The following is a 21,778-nucleotide window of genomic DNA, read 5'->3' on the forward strand; positions in this document are numbered from 1 at the left end:
AGGGGTTCTTCCTGACCCGGGGATTGAACCCATGTCTCTGGCATCTGCTTTATTGGCAGGTGGATTCTTTACCACTGTACCACCCGGGAAGCCCCTTCTAGCCCACATTGCTGCTGTTGTTCAGTTGCTAAGTCCTGTCTGACTCTTTGCAACCCCATGGGCTGCTAGAGCATGCTGGGCTTTCCTGTCCTTCACTATCTCCTACAGTTTGCTCAAACTCATGTCCATTGAGTCAGTGCCATCCAACCACCTCATCCTCTGGTTGCCCCCTTCTCTTCCTACCCTCAATCTTTCCCAGCATCAGGGTCTTTCCCAATGAGTCAGCTCTTCACTTCAGGTGGCCAAAGTTTTGAAGCTTCAGCTTCAGTCTTTCCAATGGATATTCAGGGTTGATTTAGCCCATGACCCCATTTTATTTTCTTCATAGCATTTTATCAATATCTAAAATGTTATTACATAGTCATTGTCTATCTTTAGATCTGGTCTTTGTCCCCACTAGATTACAAGAGCTATGAGACCAGCTGTTGTCAGAGGTTGTATCTTAGCAACAAGAACAAGTGTCTAACACGTAATAGGTTTGTTAAATACGTTTTGTTAAATGATCCTATTTTTCAGATGAAAGGAGTAGTAACTCACTTCATTAAACTCTTTGGGGCTGGTAGGGTGCTTTGAGTGTCAGCCATGCACTTCTTAGGATTATCTAGGCAAGCCATTGAAAAAGCTTGCATCCCAAAATGTCAACCCAGCTTCTGACATGCCCCAAGGTGGGTAACACCAGGATGAGTTTATATCCCCAGAGCAAAAGTGGGGCAGATACAACATCAGAATATAAACAAGAGCAGCAGCTTTGTAATGAGAACCATTTGTACTCCTTGGAAAAGGATTGCTTCCTGAGAATTCTGACTTTCTATGCTTTTGTCTGCAACTTTCACACCTCCCAAACAGCCTCCAGAACAGAGCTGTATTGGTTCTTAATGCTCGATTATAATTAAATTGAGAAGACACACACATATTCAGATAAAACACAGGGAAAAACCTAGTGGATTAGAGCACAAAGGCATTCTGAGGAACTGGAACCTTCCTTTCTTAGGAACAGTGGCCATGTCAGCAATGATAGGATTTTCCTGGCTGACATAAAGGAGCAGGCCTCAGCAATCTGAGGATTAGAAAGCACAAGGGAGGAAGAGCCTTTCCATCTGACCTTCCTGATTATTAATCCATTTTGCATGGATTAGCAAGACAATAAACTGGTAGGAAAGCCGATGTAGGCGTAAAACCTTAAGCTGTTAATCGGACAAGTCTAAAGAATAGCATGGATTATTATCTGTTCTGACATTCCTGAGACAGACCAGAAGAAGCCCACTGCTGCTACTGAGATGAGTCAACCAGGAAACGGGGATATGAGCTCCAGCCTTTCCGGGGTGGATCATGGTCATCCTTGTCATCAAAGCAAGTGGGATTTGCCTGCCTACCTCATGAGCTAAGAAGGATTACAAATATGCAAATATATTATCTAGAAAGATACAAGACAGTATTATAAACAAATGATGATACAGGTAGCATTCAGATTTCTTCATGGCATTTAATATATAATAAAAATAGGTAAGTTTATGGAGTCCTATGTTGGGTTTTAATCTTCACTACAATTCTATGAGTTAGGGTCAGTCTCATCCCATCTTCCTACACATAAGAGACGAAGAGCAAATTCTTCAAGGGACTGATCCAAGGCCACACAGCTAATGGCATAGGCATGCTCTGGCCTGACAACCACGCCTGCAGGATATGGTACATACTGCCTCCCACGATGGCTTTCACACCCTAAGGTAATGAGCCAATACATATTCACAGATCAAAAATTCCACTCTTGGGTCATGCTCTGATAGGAGTTCTAGCTGCTTCAACATATGTCCTGAATATTAATTACCAAAAATAATTAGGGCCAGGAACAAACACCCCACCACCCAGCTAGGAAAACTTCATTCACAGCAAATATAATTTGGGACAGAAGCGGATGGCACAGATTCTGCAACCTGTCACTCACCAGGATGACTTTCTCTATCTCCTTGGGCGCACACCAGTGAAACATCCCAGTAGAGTCATATTTCTTCACATTGGAGTCCATGTTGTCAATCTGATCATTGCCAGGAATTAACAAGGGGTCATGCCTGGGGAGAAAAGTACAGGAAGACCTAAGTGGAAAATGTGATAAATTATAAATGGAAAGTGCCCCCTGAATTACATCTCAGAGGAGGTGGGAGAAGCGGAGGAAGCACTTGTCACTGAAGGCCAGTCTTTTACTTGCAGAACCCATCCTGTGAAAGATAACTGCCCCGAACCTCCACCACCTCCTGGACATGCAGGTGACCTGTGCTGGGTAGTAATTCTGCCTTTCTTTCCCATTCCCCTTTCTCTACAATGGACTTCACATCACTTTGTGGATTCAGTCTCCCTTCTTACGGATGTCTCACTCCTTCTATTCTCATTTACCAGCTATCCAGTCTCTCCATGACACACACGCACGCAGGCACACCCAAAGGGTTGTTATTAGCATTGGCAATGAAGAGGAAAGAATAGGAATAGAGCCTCATGCTGACTGACTGGCATGAGGATGGAAAGCCAATTACTCGCTCTTTCTGACTACAACTTCTGACGTGATGCTCTTCGCAGTAAAAGCTTTAACAGGCTGCACTTTAAATATTTTAGCAATTTGCCCAATCAGATTTTGCTCTCCCTGGCTGAAGCCCTTTAAAGATTCAGCAGCATGTCACTTCAGAGCAGATTGACTACCAAATGCCCACATCTGGAATACATGATTTCAATACCAAACAACACCCTCTCTCCTCGCCTTGAGAACTGTATTTGCACTAGTGTCCAATGAAGCACTGCCCCCACCTGCACCTTCACCTCCCAGCTGCCACGCTCCCTCCATAGAGGAGAGCCTCGAGCTCAGAGGCATCTTAATAAACTTGTCTTGAATTCTCAGAGCTCCATTCACTTGCTCTTGCCTTATTTACTGGTGGAGAAAAAAGATGTCTCTGTAGAGGCTTCCCCTCCAGCGGACTGGCAGAGCCTTACCAACAACCATAAGAATTACAATAGAATCAGGCAGCTCTAACAAGCTTACAGCATAAGAAATATAAATCGTGCATCTTGGCCCATATCTGTTGTCTAGATTCTATCTCTGACAGAGATTCTGGACCTCCATTTTGAGGGAGGTATTTGAGTGTCTACAACAACGACCATGTAAAATTAGGACAGTATCCCAGGGATAATTACGTATCTGTACAGTGGAACTATTTCCCCTGAATAATCTCATCAATTTGAAATAGAAAATATAAATAAGTTGAAACTCCCCAAGTTTAAAGTTATTTTACCTTTTAGACCATCTATTTCAAGTGTAAAATTGAACTTTTAGTTCTTAATATTTCTTCCTCTGAAATGTCTCTGATGTTTCTCATCAGTATGTTTGGAACGTAGACAGTATAATAGCAGTCCCTTTGATATGGTCCAGAGACCTAGAATTGAACATTTAGGATTCCTACCATGGCCCTCCTAGCAGGCCTCCCAATCCCACTTAAGATGGGAAGACTCTCACTGCTTTTATTTATTCCTGCAAATTTTCTTTTAGGCTGCACCAAATGACAAATATTGTGCAGGGCAATCCTACAAAGTTATCTTCCATGAACATGCCAGATTACTACAGGAACTGTCATATCTGATCTTAAAGGAGAAGAACAATCAGCTCAGAATAACATCTCAGTAGTTGGGTTGCTGCAAAGTCTGGAGGTGTTGTAAACCAGCAGGTCACCTTTCAAACACTGAACTCAGCCCAAAATGCTAAAATAAAAAGGCAGTTGCTGATAAGAATGGGTTACAGATCATGGCAAGAGAAAACCTGAATATTTTTGTCCTTGAAGAATTTTTGAAGAGTGCTATAGATATCCACTACTCACCATAAACAAGGAGTCTGAGAAAATGAACAGAATAGATTGTATCTTCCTAGCCCTAGAATGTATTTTAGTTGGAAGAGAGTCTTAACAAATTTTCCCTGAAGATACAGAGTCAGTTTGTTTATTGGTTGGAGAGGAAGTATTATCTCAAGGAATACTTCTGAGTATTCCTGCCCCCAATATTCAGGATTTATATTCATATAATATGAGCAAGCAAGCAAATGATGTAGCAAGCTGCCCAAATTCCTTTTGGAAAATATGTGCCTTGCAAGGGAGGAGATACATTTTGATTTCCTATCTTTCTTGGGAGGAATCATCCCTTGGTTGTACTGGTCTCCAACCCTCATCTTAGAAAAGTAAACAAGCAAGCCTGATGATCAATTGCCCCTCAATGAGAAGAAAAAGACAGCTTTGTAATGTCAAGCCTCATTAACTAGGGCGAGGATTTGGGTACCCCACGTATTATTTGACACGAGAGCTGCAAGCCAGGATTTGTGCTGGAACATCTAGAAGCATCAGGGAGGTCTCAGTGGTAAACCACGTTGCACTCTGTGCTTCCTGCAAGCCTCTCAGCCTGCCCCAAGATCATTTAAATATAAGTCATCCAGGATGTTCCTGCACCCCACTCCAGTACTCTTTCCTGCAAAATCCCATGGATGGAGGAGCCTGGTAGGCTGTAGTCCATGGGGTCTCGAAGAGTCGGACATGACTGAGCGACTTCACTTTCACTTTTCACTTTCATGCATTGGAGAAGGAAATGGCAACCCACTCCAGTGTTCTTGCCTGGAGAATCCCAGGGACGGGGGAGCCTGGTGGGCTGCCGTCTCGGGTCGCACAGAGTTGGACACGACTGAAGTGACTTAGCAGCAGGATGTTCCTAAAAGAGGATCATCTGAAGACTGTCAAAAATCTCCCTGAATAAATATATTTCCTTTTCTGAGCAGTCATGGTACCTGAAATTTGACCTTTGGTTTCTTGAATCAGTAAAGCACCCAGTAAACCTGAACCCCCTCTTCTGTGCCAGGAACGGAGGAGACTGTAATGAGGAAGGCTCAGTCCCTTGTTAAAGAAAGGGTTATCATACATTGAGCAAGAGAGAAAATGCCCATCAACAGTTGTGATACACTGCAGCAAGTGTTATAGCAAAGTAATGTACAAGGTGGTCTGAGAACACCAAGAAAGCTGTCAACTGCCTGGTATTTGAGTGATCAAGGAGACCTTCGCAAAGAAGGTAACATTTGCTCTGAGCCCTGAAAGGTGAGAAGGAATCTCAGCCTATTTTAGTCATGATCCACTAGAAGCCATTCAGAGGATTGAGGCCCCAAAGAAGATCAAAACAAAAGATGTTATCTTGGAGATGTTGTATTGCCTGACCTACGAGAAGACTCAGGCCAGGCTCCCAAGTGGCACTCGGGTGTGCACTGGGAGTCAAGTGGAAGAGATGGATTCAGCTGATTGAATATGACTGATGGAGCCCAGACTAGGTATTTAGATAGAGCCAAACTCAAGTTTCCAAAAAGGAAGAATGTCATACAAATGGGAAGTATTTTTTAAATGACATGAGTTGTTTCCCAAGGCAGTGGATCGCTCATCATTGGAGACATTCCTAAGGAGCTGTGGATACAGAGGGGATTTCATTGTAAATGTTGGGTGAGCCTCGAAGATCTTTAAGATTTGAAGCACTGTTCTCTCAACGAACAAGAGGTGCCTGGAAAGAGTTTGTATTTTTTAACCACTATTGGATATCAAAAGGCTGGAGGGCATGCAGTAAGCATAGAAAAGGTGTTTTTGGAGCAAAGATGGAGGATAAGTAGCACTTATCCTGAAGACTGATGACTAGAACTGCTCCTCATTAACTAGATTCACTAGATGTCTGGGAGGAATCTTAGAATGTGAATCATTCCAGCAGCATGAGAGGCTGTCACTACTCTGGGCCAGACAGGATATGTTTCTTTGCCATGTCTGGTCCTGCATCAGTGCAAGTGACATAGGCTGGCTTAGGCTACTGAGAGATCTCTGACATAGGTGAAGAGTAAAGAGTCAGTCATTCCACAGGAACTTCTGCCCCTTGAGCATGTCAATCAACAGTGCTTTGGTCAGGGGAGGCCCAGGAGAATAAGGCAGTTTGTTATACATGGAAAGAAGGACCATCAGAAACCTCCCCGAACATTGAATCTCATCATTATTAGTTTACAAAATGACGAACAGAGTCACTTTCACAAGTTCTCAGAAAACTCCTTTAAAGACTTAGTTGGAACCGAGGACCAATCCTAGATACTGCCCTTCGCATCTGAACTATTCGCTTCCTCAACTCACAAAGTAATCCCAACTCCCACCAAACGGACCATAATTGATTCAAGGCTCATTTGTTACTTACCACCTACATGCCTTGTTTTAGGGTGAAACTATGAGGGAAGGATATCTGCTGTGTAGTTGTTATGGACTGAATTGTATCCCCCTCCATCCCACAAAATCTGTATGTTGTAGTCCTAACTCCTAGCATCTCAGACTGTAACTATATTTTGAGATATGCTCATTAAAGAGGTAACACAGTTAAAATGGAGTCATTTAGGGCAGGCCCTAATTCAGTATGACTGTTGTCCTTACAAAAGGAGGAACTTCAGGCAAGCACATTCAGAGGGAAGATGATGTGAAGTCACAAGGAGAAGACGGCCATCTACCAGCAAGAAGAGAGGCCTGAAACAGATCCTTCCTTCATGGCTTCAGAAGGAACCAATCCCGCCAACACCTTGATCTTGAACTTCCAACCTCTAGAGCCATAAGAAAATTAATTTCTGTGTTTAAGACACTCACTCTGTGAACTTTATTATGGCAGCCTGAGCTAATTAATACAGTTGTGTATCTTGAATAAAAATGGGCACAATTGACCAGATGTCACTACACTGATGACCCTGGCTGTCCTCTTGCACCTTAGGGCTCAGCTGTTCATTTAAAGGAAAGAAGCATCCTGCCATCAGTTTAGGAATACATGGAAACATACCAGAAATACACAATATCTTCATAAAAGAGTTTGGGCCACATACATACCCAATTAGATCTGCTCTGCCTGGGAGGCTTCCTGGTCTTTAACTTATGCATTTGAGGATCAATACCTCTGACAACCCCATCCAAAGAAAAAGAAGAAGCCAAGACACCAGCCAGTTAATTTGTTCAGTGGGACCAAGAGAGCTGATCCTCCAAGGGAGTTTTTGGAAGTGGATACCACTGATAGAAGAAAACCAAGTATTTCTCTAGCAGAGTGCTTGTGTATACTGGCTCCAGAGCCAAAATGTTTGTCTTCAAATTTTGGCTCATCTACTACTTGTTACATTGTGCAAGTTTCTTCATTTGTAAAATGGGAGTGTTAAATGGCATCATTAACTAATGGGTTCAATTTAAGGACAGTCTGAGTAAAGACATGCCATGCACCTGGCACAGAGCATGCCTTCACTAAATGTTAACTACTATTATTATTATCATTCTTTATACTTTGCTTACACATCACCAAACGGTCAATACTGAAATCAGACTGATTATATTCTTTGCAGCTGAAGATGGAGAAGCTCTATACAGTCAGCAAAACAAGACCAGGAGCTGACTGTGGCTCGGCTCATGAACTTCTTATTGCAAAATTCAGACTTAAATTGAAGAAAGTAGGGAAAACCACTAGGCCATTCAGGTATGACCTAAATCAAATCTCTTATGATTATACAGTGGAATACTGTATAATCTATTGGTAATACTACAAGTAGACTCAAGGGATTAGATCTGATAGAGTGTCTGAAGAACTATGGACAGAGGTTCCTAACATTGCATAAGAAGTGGTGATCAAAAACCATCCCCAAGAAAAAGAAATATAAAAAGGCAAAATGTTTGTCTGAGGAGGCCTTACAAATAGCTAAGAAAAGAAGTGAAAGGCAAAGGAGAAAAGGAAAGATATACCCATCTGAATGCAGAGTTCCAAAGAATAGCAAGGAGAGAAGAGAAAGCCTTCCTCAGTGGTCAATGCAAAGAAGTAGAGGAAAACAATAGAATGGGAGAGATTAGAGATCTCTTCATTAGAGATACCAAGGGAATATTTCATGCAAACATGGACATAATAAAGGACAGAAATAGTATGGACCTAATAGAAGCAGAAGATGCTAAGAGGAGATGGCAAGAATACATGAAAGAATTATAGAAAAAAGATCTTAATGACCCAGATAACCATGATGTTGTGACCTAGAGCCAGACATCCTAGAATGTGAAGTCAAGTGGGCCTTCGTAAGCATCACTACAACAAAGCTAGTGGAGGTGATGGAATTCCAACTGAGCTATTTCAAATCCTGAAAAATGATGCTGTTAAAGTACTGTACTCAATATGCCAGCAAATTTGAAAAACTCAGCAGTGGCCACAGGACTGGAAAAGGTCAGTTTTCATTCCAATCCCAAAGAAAGGCAATGCCAAAGAATGTTCAAACTACTGCACAATTGCACTCATTTCACACACTAGCAAAGTAATGCTCAAAATTCTCCAAGCTAGACTGCAACAGTCTGTGAACCAAGAACTACCAGATGTTCAAGCTGGGTTTAGAAAAGGCAGAGGAACCAGAGATCAAATTGCCAACATTTGTTGGCTCATAGAAAAATCAAGAGAATTCCAGAAAAACATCTACTTCTGCTTCATCAACTACGCCACAGCCTTTGATGGTGTGGATCACAAATGTGGAAAATTCTTAAAGAAATGGGAATACCAGACCACCTTACTTACCTCTTGAGAAATCTGTATGCAAGTCAAGAAGCAACAGTTAGAATCGGACATGGAATAACAGACTGGTTCCAAATTGGGCAAGGAGTACGTCAAGGCTGTATATTGTCACCCTGCTTATTTAACTTATGTGCAGAGTACATCATGCGAAATGCCAGGCTAGATGAAGCACAAGCTAGAATCAAGGTTGGTGGGAGAAATATCAATAACCTCAGATATGCAGATGACACCACCTCTTCACAGAAAGTGAAAAGGAACTAAAGAGCATCTTGATGAAATTAAAAGAGGAGAGTGAAAAAGCTGACTTAAAACTCAGCATTAAAAAAAACGAAGATCATGGCATCCAGTCCCATCACTTCATAGCAAATACATAGGGAAACAATGGAAATAGTGACAGACTTTATTTGGGGGTGGGGGGGCTCCAAAATCACTGCAGATGGTGACTGCAGCCATGAAATTAAAAGATGCTTGCTCCTTGGAAGAAAAGCTATGACAAACCTAGACAGTGTATTAAAAAGCAGAGACATAATTTTGCCAACAAAGGTCCGTATAGTCAAAACTATGGTTTTTCCAGTAGTCATGTATGGATGTGAGAGTTAGACTATAAAGAAGGCTGAGTGCTGAAGAACTGATGTTTTTGAACTGTGGTATTGAAGAAGACTCTTGAGAGTCCCTTGGACTGCAAGGAGATCAAACCTGTCAGTCCTGAAGGAAATCAATCCTGAATATTCATTGGAAGGACTAATACTGAAGCTGAAGCTCTAATACTTTGGCCACCTGATGTGAAGAGCCGACTCATTAGAAAAGACCCTGATGCTGGGAAAGATTGAAGGCAGAAGGAGAAGGGACGACAGAGAACGAGATGGTTGGCTGGCATCACCAACTCAACAGACATGAGTTTGAGCAAGCTCTGGGAGATGGTGAAGGACAGGGAAGCCTGGCATGCTACAGTCCAAGGGGTCACAAAGAGTCAGACACGACTGAGCAACAACAACAAAGAATCTACTCATATATTTGTAGCTCTTATAATGGTGAAAGGAGACAGGAAAGAGAGAGTGGTTCAATAATAAAGATGGGTTCTCCTACTATTCCTCTGACTACGATATTACTACTACTGCTACTACTCTTGCTACTAAGATGAATAGCTATCCTGGGTTGAGCTCTTACAAATGTTGCTGTGGTAAAACTTTTACCTACATTTTATGATGCACTCATCACAACGACACAGGCAATTTCTGTTATTATGGTCCATTTGCATGGATGGGAAACAGAATGTGGCTAAGTATGCGTCTAAGATAACACAGCTAGAGGGAAGAGAACAAGGCTTTGCCCAGAGAAGTCTTCTTAACTGGAAGTCAGTGATGCCTGGTCCCTATCTCACGCCTTCCCACTTGCAGGAAGCAGCTGGATCATGTTCATTCCCCACTGCAGTACCCCAAGCCGCAGTGCCCTATGTTGCAAAGAAAGGAAAAGCAGCATGTCGGGCATTTATGAAATGCACAGCTGGTGTGAATAATCAGTAGAAAATTTCCCCATGAGCCCCTGTCAGGACAATGTGCTAAGGAGAGCCTCAATAATCAATTAAGGCTAGACATGCTTTTCTCTTGTCCTAATATCTGAAGACTGCATTTAGGAATACCCACATTTTTATAACAACTGAGAAGCCCCAGTGAGTTAAATTTTTCATAGCTATGCTTCTTGAATCTCAGCTCACACCTCCAAAGTCCACAGCTAGAAATTAAGCATGCCTGACTTCAAAAAAAGAATAAAAGATCATTGTTTTGAGGATTTGCAGAGCAAGGAATGCCACTTGCCATCAATTAATCTCAGGAAGTGAAATAAATGCCCAGCTACAGCAGACACACAAAAAGCTTGCCTTGAAGACAACAGCCTAAAGCAAAACCACAAATCCCTTCTCTAGGAAACCTGCTGTGAGGAAGCTGGCATTATATTTTAAAGAGCACAGTTTCCCTAAGAAGAGAATCTGAGTTTTTTCCTGTGGCAGTAGGTTCTGAGCTGGCCTTCAGAAATTTATACTTAAGTACAAGGAACCAAAACCAACCAATCAAACAAAAGGTATGAAAGAGAAAGTTACCACATGGTTTTTAAATTGCCTCCTTTCCTTGCTTGATTTTCAGGACCTCAATTCTACCTACATGATGCAGCCTTTCCTATCATTACAGGCATCCCATCTAGACTGAGGCCAATCCTGTGGTGGTCCTCCTGGGAAATGGGAGTCTTGATAAAATTGGGTTATTTCTCCTGCCTTTGTAGGCCTTTCATCCCAGGGGTAAGAAAGTGATTTTACTGAGTATCTATTATGTCCCATAGTAAGGGTATCAGGACATTTCTGAAGCCTCATCAGTTCAGTTCAGTTCAGTCACTTCATCGTGTCCGACTCTTTGCGACCCCATGAATCGAAGCACGCCAGGCCTCCCTGTCCATCACCAACTCCCAGAGTTCACTCAGACTCACTTCCATCGAGTCCGTGATGCCATCCAGCCATCTCATCCTCTGTCGTCCCCTTCTCCTCCTGCCCCCAATCCCTCCCAGCATCAGAGTCTTTTCCAATGAGTCAACTCTTCCCATGAGGTGGCCAAAGTACTGGAGTTTCAGCTTTAGCATCATTCCTTCCAAAGAAATCCCAGGGCTGATCTCCTTCAGAATGGACTGGTTGGATCTCCTTGCAGTCCAAGGGACTCTCAAGAGTCTTCTCCAACACCACAGTTCAAAAGCATCAATTCTTCAGCGCTCAGCTTTCTTCACAGTCCAACTCTCACATCTATACATGACCACTGGAAAAACCATAGCCTTGACTAGACAGACCTTTGTTGGCAAAGTAATGTCTCTGCTTTTCAATATGTTATCTAGGTTGGTCATAACTTTTCTTCCAAGGAGTAAGCGTCTTTTAATTTCATGGCTGCAGTCACCATCTGCGGTGGTTTTGGAGCCCAGAAAAATAAAGTCTGACACTGTTTCCACTGTTTCCCCATCTATTTCCCATGAAGTGATGGGACCAGATGCCATGATCTTCGTTTTCTGAATGTTGAGTCTTAAGCCAACTTTTTCACTCTCCTCTTTCACCTTCATCAAGAGGCTTTTTAGTTCTTCTTCACTTTCTGCCATAAGGGTGGTGTCATCTGCATATCTGAGGTTATTGATATTTCTCCTGGCAATCTTGATTCCAGCTTGTGCTTCTTCCAGCCCAGCATTTCTTATGATGTACTCCGCATATAAGTTAAATAAGCAGGGTGACAATATACAGCCTTGATGTACTCATTTTCCTATTTGGGACCGGTCTGTTGTTCCATGTCCAGTTCTAACTGTTGCTTCCTGACCTGCATATAGGTTTCTCAAGAGGCAGGTCAGGTGGTCTGGTATTCCCATCTCTTTCAGAATTTTCCAGTTTATTGTGATCCACACAGTCAAAAGCCTGAAGCCTCATAATTTGCATCAAATGCTCCTCCTGAGCTGTCCTCCTCCGTAACCTCAGGCAGACATGACTAGGAACTCTTACAGAAGTGAGATGATCTTTCAGAGATAATAAATTGCATGACTGTCTTATCCATTAGTTGGTGATGTTCTTCAGGGCAGGGAACTCATATTTAACTCCTGCACACATTTCTGGAACCCAGTAGAGGACTTAGTAGATGCTCGATAAACAACCAAGTACCAAGAGAAGCTGATGATGAATGATCTCTGGTCTCTGACTATCTCTTCAACAGAGTGCCCCAGACCTTCCAAGCAGACCAGAAAAAGTGTCCAGAGAAAGCCCATTCAACTTTGATTCCTGTAACAGTTTGTTTGGGGAACAGTCAAGGCTCTTGGGCTTTTTCCCACTTTACAGGAACAGTGTCTGTAATAGTGCGTGGTGATTGGGAGGGAGACCCTATAAATATGTCTGTAACCATTCAAGCTACCTGGTAGGTGCCCAGAGCCATCAGCACAAAGCACTCATGTTTGATGTCCAGTGGTGGTCAATACAGATGTTCTTAACTAAGCAACTGTTTAGTGCTCCAACTCCAGGTCTGAATATTTCTGTGAGAAGGGACCCCATCACATGAAGTTTCTCCCACTGCTCTGATGCATGTAAGGAGCAGTTCTCAAAGTGTGGCCCCACACCAGTTGCCTCAGCATCACCTGGGAGCTTTGAAGAAATGCAATTCTCCAGTGTAGCCCAGACTTACTCTGTCTTAACAAGGTGCTCTATATCCTTCTGATGCATGCTAAAGTTTAAGGATCATTGTTGTCAAGTTTCACCCAGATGGACAGGCTTTGTGGTTCAAGTCAATCCTATCAGAGTTAACATCTATTTGGAACATACAGACTGGAAGGTTATAGTCCTGTTCAACAAGGACAGGACCAGAGTGGGACCATGGAGGGGCGTCAGTGCAGAGTTGAAGGAGATACCTCACATGCCTCACTCTAGTCCCTGCTTTTCAAATGGAGAATGTAGATTTGGGGACAAAAGCAAATCCAGATCACCTGCTCTGACTCTCTTTCTGTGACTCTCTGGAATTTTAGGGGTTGTGTCAACATTTGATGGAAATTTCTAACCCAGATGCAAGTGACTCTCTCTTGCTGACCTCTATCTCCAAGAGCTAATCAGCAAATAAGCATAAAAAAGTAAATGAAATATTCATTCTTATTAAGTACAACATATATTTCAGTTTTTTACCCTCCTTGGTTTCCAACACTTCCACTCCACAGAAGGCAACCTGGCAGGTATTAATTAAGTCCTTCAGAGCCCCATTCAGGAGCAGCAGGTCACACACACGCATCTCTGGCTGCACCAGTCAGAGAAGACTGGAGGGGGTCTCAGGTGGTCTCCTCTAAAGGGCCCATATTTGGGTTTTCAGTACCATAAATGGTTCTGACTCAATGGATCTGCCTCATTATTGGGTACATTTTATTTCTGGGTGGATTTTATTTCCTGCTATGTTGCAAGGATCCTGACTTTGGGATTTTGGCTCCAACCTTAATTCATCTTTCACCATTGCCTTCACCATCCTGGGTAATGCTCATCTCTCCTGAGACATGGCTGTCCCTACCCCCACCCCCAAATCCCACCAGATAGGCATCCTGGGAGCCACCTTGAGAAAACCTTCAGGCCACTCTGGCCACACTTTCTGTATCTCTACTTGCACTTTTTTTTTTCCCTGCCCAACAAATAAGCAATCAAGAACTGTTGCTCCTGAGTATGTCATCTCTTGCTAGGCAGCCACTGTTCTCAGAGGAAGAAGGAAATTAGTGCCTTTATGTTTGGGAGACAAGCAAGGAGATCTGACATGTTCTTCAGTCCTGGAGGAGAGTGGACAAGATGCTCTTGAAACCATGGGATGGGATAATGACCCTCTGCTGTGCATGCACTGTGTCTGGGGAGCTGTGTCCAACTCACCCCAGCCCTGGGATGACGAGACTCATCATTTCTTTCCTCTCCAGTCCTGTGGGGGCCTGTCACTTGTGATTTGTTTGTGCATTAAGAGGTGAATTTACTCAGCTAAGCTGTCCTGGCTTTCCTTCTTCATTCTGCTCAGTGGACGGAATTGTAAGAATGGCATTCTGTCTCCAACTCTGAGTGGACTCAGGCCACTTTGCCATTTTCTATTACTAAAACCTTTCAAGCTGGCAATCCTAACAAAAAGACCCAGTGAGAGGTATGAATCAAAAGGGAGGGGATGGAACTTAACAAGCAGATGAGTTTATTTCACTTAATGATCAGTTAGTGCCCACAAGGAGGATAATCTGTTTTTCTCCAATCATATTTCCACTTTCATTCAGAAAACAAACCGCTCATGTTTCCTGGGTCTTAGGATATGAAGCTCCTTTCACAGTGTTCAATTTCTCTCTGGGGCATAGTCATTTATCCTCACTAGCCTGGCTGGGGGCTATCTCTTTGTGGAAAGTGTCTACTCAACACACCCTGGGTAGATCTCAGGGCCCATGGCGTCTTATCCCAAGTCCCCCAGCACTTGAGGGAAGCGGTGTAACTGATGTCAGGAATTCTATATGTCCTTCTTGGGAAGATTGTTTAGCCTACATCTGGCCCACGGCTTGACAGAGACCCTGAATGATTTGGTACTCAAAGGACTTAGGCAGAGGCCAAGGCGGGGACAAGCCTTCTCTTCACACCTCTGAATTTATGTGTCAGTGTCTCCAGAAGGCCCAGATGCAGGCTTCTAAACCCTTCCTTATACCATCATTAGTGAGCCTCTCAAAACACAAGCTGGGTATCGCTTCCTCAAAAACCTGCAAGGTTCTAGTCTACAACAGGACTAAGTGCCAGAACACTCTCGTACTGTCAACTAAGAGCCTCTTTCTCCAGCCACTTGCAATGGCCTGAGCACTGCCCTGTTGTCTCTAGCAGGTGCAGGAGTGAAGCAGGAAATAAAATGGATTTGGAAACTAAACCATTTAGGTTCATACCTTCCCAATTAGGTAAGACTTACTAGATTTACTGCCCTTTATATCTCTGTGATTCAATTTCCTTATCCATAAAATGAAACAGTGGTCCCTCCTCATGTAGTTAGGATTCCATGAAATAACAGGCATAATGCTCTAGAAATGATGCCTGGCACCTGGTAAACAGTGGACAAGGGTGGGTAGTGCTCTTAGTCAAGAATTCTCCTCATCCTTCAGAGCCCAGGCTCAGCCTCCCAAACCAGAGGCAATGAGGGCTCTCTCTGTTCTCTCAGCCTACGTTGGTAGGTCACCACCCTGCCCTTATTATATTTTGCTGTATATTCTTGTCTGTCTCCCATATTAAACCATGAGCCTTTTGAAGACACAGGTCTGAGTTCTATCCCTGAGTTGGGAAGATTCCCCTGGAGAAAGGAAAGGCTACCCACTCCAGTATTCTGGCCTGGAGAGTTTCATGGACTGTATAGTCCATGGGGTCACAAAGAGTCAGACACAACTGAGTGACTTCCACTCACTTCATTAAATCCATATAATCTGAAGACTATAATCCACTTTATTTTTACACCCTCAAAGACCTACAATATCTTGAGTACAGTAGATTCTCTCTAAACCTTTCCCAGATAAAAATTAATCTGAGAAAGGAAATAGAAGTGGGCAGCTGAAAGGCATAACCTTTGGGGGTGCATCTGAGGACAGAGCAAAGGATCCAGGGCATTTTCCCCATACCGGTCTATCCACTGAAGATATCTTCTCAACAGCCAAAAAGCATCTGTGAAGGCAATCACTTGAAGGTGGTCATGAAATAAACTGAATGTGATAGTAAACGGGGCTGGACTTCAGAGAATCCAAGAATCTCCTTCAACTCTAGTCAAAATGGTGTCCAATGAGCTTTTTTTTTTTCCCTAGAAAGTCATTCTAGATATATTTCATTGAATAGTCAATGGGTCTGTGTACATGCTAAGTCGCTTCAGTTGTGTCCAACTCTTTGCTACCTTATAGGCTGTAGCTCACCACCCTCTATCCATGGGGATTCTCCAGGCAAAGACACTGGAGTGGGGTGCCTTGCCCTCTTCCAGGAGATCTTCCTGACCCAGGGATTGAACCTGTGTCTCTTATATCTCTTACATTGGAAGGGGGGTTCTTTACTACCAGCGTCACCTGGGAAGCCCTAATGGAATCTGGCAGCACCCTAATGAAGCCAGAACACTCTCATATTGTCAACTCTAAGAACCTCTTTCTCCAGCCACATCAAGCCACTTGCAATGGCCTGAGCACTGCCCTATTCCCTCCAGCAGCTGCAGGAATGAAGCAGTGAACAAAATGGGTTTCGAAACTAACCCATGTAGGTTCATATCTTCCCAACTAGGTAAGACTTACTCGAGTAAGATTACTTACTAGATTCCTTACTAATTAAGAACCCTTGACTTGGTTATTCAGAGACAAAGTGCTTCGCTCTAGAGCCTTAAATGGAAGGAAGATACAGCTTTCCTTACAGGGCACACACCCGCTGAGTAGGGAGAACTGGGCAACAGGTGCTTGGTGATTTTAGAGGAAAGCTAGGAGAGGCTCCTTAAACCATTCCATGTTAAGAGACCAAGAGGGAGAAGAAAAACAGGGCCCTGGTCACCTCTTCAGTCCACTCCCTTGTGGGATCTGAAGCCAAAGGTCTCTATCATGACACACAGCCCCCTGACTTGGAGCACAGGTGCTCGCCATTGGCTCAGTCTGGTTGTGAGGGCACTTTTCTGTGTCAGGGTGACTGAAAAAACATACTGCCTCAGGATCCAGACACACCAAGCAAGGCAGCTCATCTAATGATGCTGCAGAGAGTGAAATGACACTCAGAAGCCAGGGTAGGCCTGCTACCAGAACAAAGGGGAGACAAAGACCATTAGTCCAGAGTTCCTGCTGCATTCCTGCCGGCAGATGGCTTGCAAGGACCCCTCACGCAGGAGTCTGTTTTATTTGCAGAGGCCACAGTGGTAAATTAGAGCCCAGCCCGGCCCATTCTGGGCTCACCAGTTTCTCTCGGAATGATTCCTATCACTGCCCATAGGCCACTAAAATCTGCCCGCATTCACAATGATTGATTCTGCTCAAGCAGCAAGCCACAAACTCATGTCGAAACACCCACTTCAAATGAGTCATTAGCCTCCTTTATGGATGTTTCAGGTCATAAGGAATGGGACCTGTGAGTCCCATCTCTTGTAGAGTAGATAGGGAGTGTTTGCAGATGTGGTGGAGGGTGGGGGGACTCTGTTTGCTGTGAATCAGCAAGATGAAGCTAGAAAAAAATAAGCCCTGGCAACCTCATGGCCAGAGTTGGAGATTCAAACCAAACCACCCACGGGCTCTTCATTCCTACCCTGGGAATGAAGGGCAACAGCAACAGGGCTCCACAGAGCCTATGGAGTCTCCACAGACAAACTCCCATCTTGACTCTGTAAAGTACTGGAACACAGAAAGTTGCAGTCAAGGAGGGGAATGTCTAAGATTTTCTGCCTTGTCATGGGACAGCCCGTTCCAACTGAGCACTGATCCAGGTCGTCATGGGCTGGCGGGGTAAAGAGCTCCAGCGACAACAGCCACAGCCATAGCAGCAGCCCAAAGGCAGCAACACCAGAAACCTGAGTTCTGTAGCTCGGCAAGTTTCAGCTCACGGCCTGACCCATGTTTAGCAATTCTGATGTACCGCAGAGCAGACAGCCCCAGCCCGGGATGACTGCCTCCCTCAGCCCCTCTCCGACAGGCAATGAAAGCAAGACCCACTTTGAAAATTCTCCCCCATCATGCAAACTGACACAGGCATGCTTTTCAAAAACCCACAGCCAATCTGTTGATCATTACTTATTTACAAAGGCCTTCGGGCAGAAAGTCCTGTAAAAACCATACTTGATACGGTATATACTTGCTTTTTCTGCTTGTGGAAAAAAAGTCCCCCCAAGGCTACCTCAAACCATCACTTTCTATTGCACATAAAATGTAGCGTGTAACACTAAAGTATTTAATATATAGGGTATAATATATCTACAGGAAAGGCATTTGTGTAGAAGTATGTTACCCCGGATTTGGTAATTTGATGTTTTGCTGAAGGCTACGACTTAAAAAAGCTTCCACCTCGTACAGAAGACCTGTCATCTTGGTACCCAAGAGCCAACAGAATAAAGAAGTACCCTTAAGCAGCAAAACTTTGACACAGCTTTGAAGCATATGAAAACAGTATAACTCCTCAGAATTATTATTACTCAAGATCAAAGAAATGAGCCATACTTTACATAGCAAACAGGGACAGGGAATTTGGCTCCAAAGGTTTCAGATTTTTCAGACTTCTCTTTATTTATTTATTTGCTTCTCTAAATTTAGGCAAAAGAAAGTGCCTGGGCTTCTCTGTATTTTCAGTGGATAAAACCATTAGCATGAGATAAGGCGATCACCTAATAGTGAGTCAATAGAGAATGGATGCGAGCATGACGAGTGGCACCGGAAAAACAAGGGCTTGGCAGTTGGCACGTTTTATTTCTCCTCATAAACTGTAAACAAGCAGGTAAATCAGCAGTACCCAAGGAAGACTGAGCAAATGGGAGACAGGAAACACTGAACAGCGAGAGGGGATTGTGATGGAAAAGGACATGGGGCTGGGTGAGTCTTCTGGGACTTGTGTTCTCGACCACATGAAGAACTGCCCTGTCTCCATCCTAGAAAGGTGGTTGTGGAGAGGCAGGAAGAGGCGAATGCTAGGAAAAGGTGGGGAGGAGGAGGAATTCATCCTGATTTTTGTATCAATCATCAAAGGGAGGAGAGTGGCCAGTGGCAATGAGAAGAAGAAAGCACCATGAAGATGGCAGGTGTTTCCATGGCAGGCAACATTTAGGGAAAGTGCAAATCTGAAATCATCCCTGTTTCACTGAGGTGTGGAGAGTGAGGATGATGGGGAAATAAGCACTAGGATTGGTAGACGAATCGGAGACAAAAAAAGGGAGAGGAAAGATGAAGAGGGCAAGAAAAGGAACCAACAGAAGTCTACTGAAAATTGGCTTCACTTGCCTTTTCCTAGAGGAAGCTGCAGTCAAGATCGAGAGAAGGGAAGAAAGGAAAGAAGGAAGGGAGCAAGGGAGGAGCAGAGAGAGGGGCAGAAGGAGGGAGGGAAGGAGAGAAAGAGAGCAAGAGTGCACACAAGCTCTATTCCATAATTAATATTGCTTTTAGCCTGAGCAGAAGTGGATTACTTTTGAACTTTGCTTTGGCAAGTCCACAGATTATTAGACTTTTTTATCAGTCAAAATCAATTAACAGAAATTTGATTTCAATCGACAGGATAAAGAGAAGGTAATCTTCAGGTTCATTTTTGATTGTGATGATACATCTCACATATGGCCTTAAGTACAGAAAACAGTCCTCGGAGGGACTCCAGCAGAAAGAGACTTGCCGGAGGCAAACTAACCACACGCGTCCCTCTGATTGGCTGCGGCTGTCATTAGTGCCACTGCTGTTTAGGAACTACACATAGACAGGACAGGGTGACAGCTCAGACTTTAAAGCCTATGTATTTTTCAAACAGCTTTTCAAACTGTTTTTCATGACAGAATTTTTTCAGCTCTATCATTAACTGCTGACAAGCTGACAGAATAAATACTCCAGCCTTTAAGAAGCCATCTAACGATCTCGTCCCCTCCTCCCCTGCGAGCTTACTAGGGAGGGGACACGCTGGGCCCTGGAGGGTTGGGTGGGGGGGCGATGAGAGGAGATGGAGCGAGAGGGGGACCCACAGCCAGGGGACCCGCTGCACAGCCCGGGCCCCCATCCATCCTTACCTCATCAACTTGGGCGACGAGCTGGGTGAGTTCCGCATGCCTCCGTTGCGCTGCTTTTTTTTGGGTGACAGTGTCGACGGCTGCTCATCTTCAACTGGAAATACAGGCAGCTCATGAGATTATGAACAGTTTGAGGACAGACTGTGAAATACAGGCAAGATATCAAAGGACACACACTTACGGCTCAGTCACTCACTAGGAATTCGTGGCCGTGTCTTAGGACCCAATGACAAAAACCAAGGCGTTAGTCAAAGAGCCCGGCTTAGAGGAGGTGAGAGCATCACCTCTCAACACTCCAGCATTTGAACATGCACTCTCAAAGACTAAAACAGTTTATAAACACCCTGCCAATAGAAAGAACAGAAATTGCAAAAATATGGATGTATATATGGGAAGACGCCATCATTCTGCTTAGAATTCATTTTGGTTCCTTTGCCTTGCTGGATGACCAAAAATCAGAAACAGAGTTGTCTTTGCAGCAGCAGCATGAGAGCTGCCAGCTGGCTGCTTCTGCAAATGAACCAACAAAACTGGTTCCTAATTCCTGCACGCCAGAGGAAAAGAGCCTTGGAGAGGCAAGGATTGGAGGCCTTAACAGCCAATGTTTCAATCCATCAGGACTGGGAACATTGGTGGGTTCTGGCTCAAGAATCCCAGCCCAATGCAGCTCTTGTCCCTCCACCTCCCAGGAGAGAGGGCCTGTGGGGCTGTGCATGTGGGGTCCTTTCTCAATTCATTAAGATGGGAGAAAGGGGCTGCAAGCACCCAAACGAAGGAGGAGGTTGCCATTGAATGATATCTCTGATGATGCGGGGGATTGCAGGGAGAGGGGTGGTGGGCAGGAGAGCAGGGCAGCAGAGAGTATTGGAAACCACAGGTTGTTTTCCAAATGTTTAAACCACATAGATTGCTAAGCAATATGAAGCTCTGCTCACAAACAACACAGCATACTCTACTGCTTTTGCCCAAAGACACCCACTAATAAGCTCTGGAGATGTAGTAGCCTGCATCGTGCCTCTTTTTTAAGAGAGCTGCTTGCTAATTAGCAGATGCATACCCAGCCTGTCACCCAAGGGCACCAGCAGCAAAATCCTAGTCTTCCTCTCCCCACCCCCACGATTCAGGCTAAAGCTGTAATGTCAAGAGGGAAAAGCAGGATCCTTGGATTCTTATTGTTGACTGCAACACAGACTGGGAGGAAGCATCCCTGAAACTCAAAATGACATGCAGTTACCTTAAAGCTAAGAGGAGAAATATTAGCAGGGACAACATCAAAAGAAGCTTGATAGGTGTTAAAGGTGTACAAGGCTTAAGTTGGGGAGGAGATGCCATCTCAGCTGCTTGATATTATCCAGGAAGACCCATATCAGAACGTGCATGATATGGTACTTCCCTGAAAACACTAAATACATTTCATGTTATGATATATAGCCTCAAAGAGTTTATAATAATCCAGTGTTAGTGTTAGTCACTCAGTCGTGTCTGACTCTTTGCAACCCCATGGACTATAGCCCACCAGGCTTCTCTGTCTATGGGATTTCCCCAGCAAGAATACTGGAGTGGGTAGCCATTCCCTTCTCCAGGAAGATCTTCCCAATCCAGGGATCGAACCCAGGTTTCCAGCACTGCAGGCAGATTCTTTACAGTCTGAGTCCACCAGGAAAGACCATGATAATCCAACTACCCTGCTTCCAAGTATCACCTTAGTACACTCCTTTATTCTACTCTTAGTCTGGGGTTGTCTAACTTTTGGCTGACACAAGGAAATGGAACAAGAATGTAGTTGGAAGTGAGAGTGTGACCAGAAGAAATAAAGGCAGATAAATGACCTGCAAATGCCCTTAGCCCTT

General features: G+C 44.0%; 1 protein-coding gene across 2 annotated transcripts in view; it reads right to left on the minus strand.

The window, feature by feature from the left end:
- The window catches only part of KCNMA1 (potassium calcium-activated channel subfamily M alpha 1), a 771,468-nt gene that overhangs the window by 88,215 nt on the left and 661,475 nt on the right, over positions 1-21,778 (minus strand). For both annotated transcript variants that reach the window (XM_055537192.1, XM_055537201.1), the window contains exons 20-21: positions 19,929-20,022; positions 2,042-2,165 (exon numbers count right to left, since the gene is read on the minus strand). In XM_055537192.1, the coding sequence (XP_055393167.1) occupies positions 2,042-2,165; positions 19,929-20,022 (218 nt within the window). The remainder of the gene's footprint in view (positions 1-2,041; positions 2,166-19,928; positions 20,023-21,778) is intronic.

The sequence above is a fragment of the Bubalus kerabau genome, chromosome 1 (assembly GCF_029407905.1).
Source record: "Bubalus kerabau isolate K-KA32 ecotype Philippines breed swamp buffalo chromosome 1, PCC_UOA_SB_1v2, whole genome shotgun sequence".
Taxonomy (NCBI): Eukaryota; Metazoa; Chordata; class Mammalia; order Artiodactyla; family Bovidae; genus Bubalus; species Bubalus kerabau.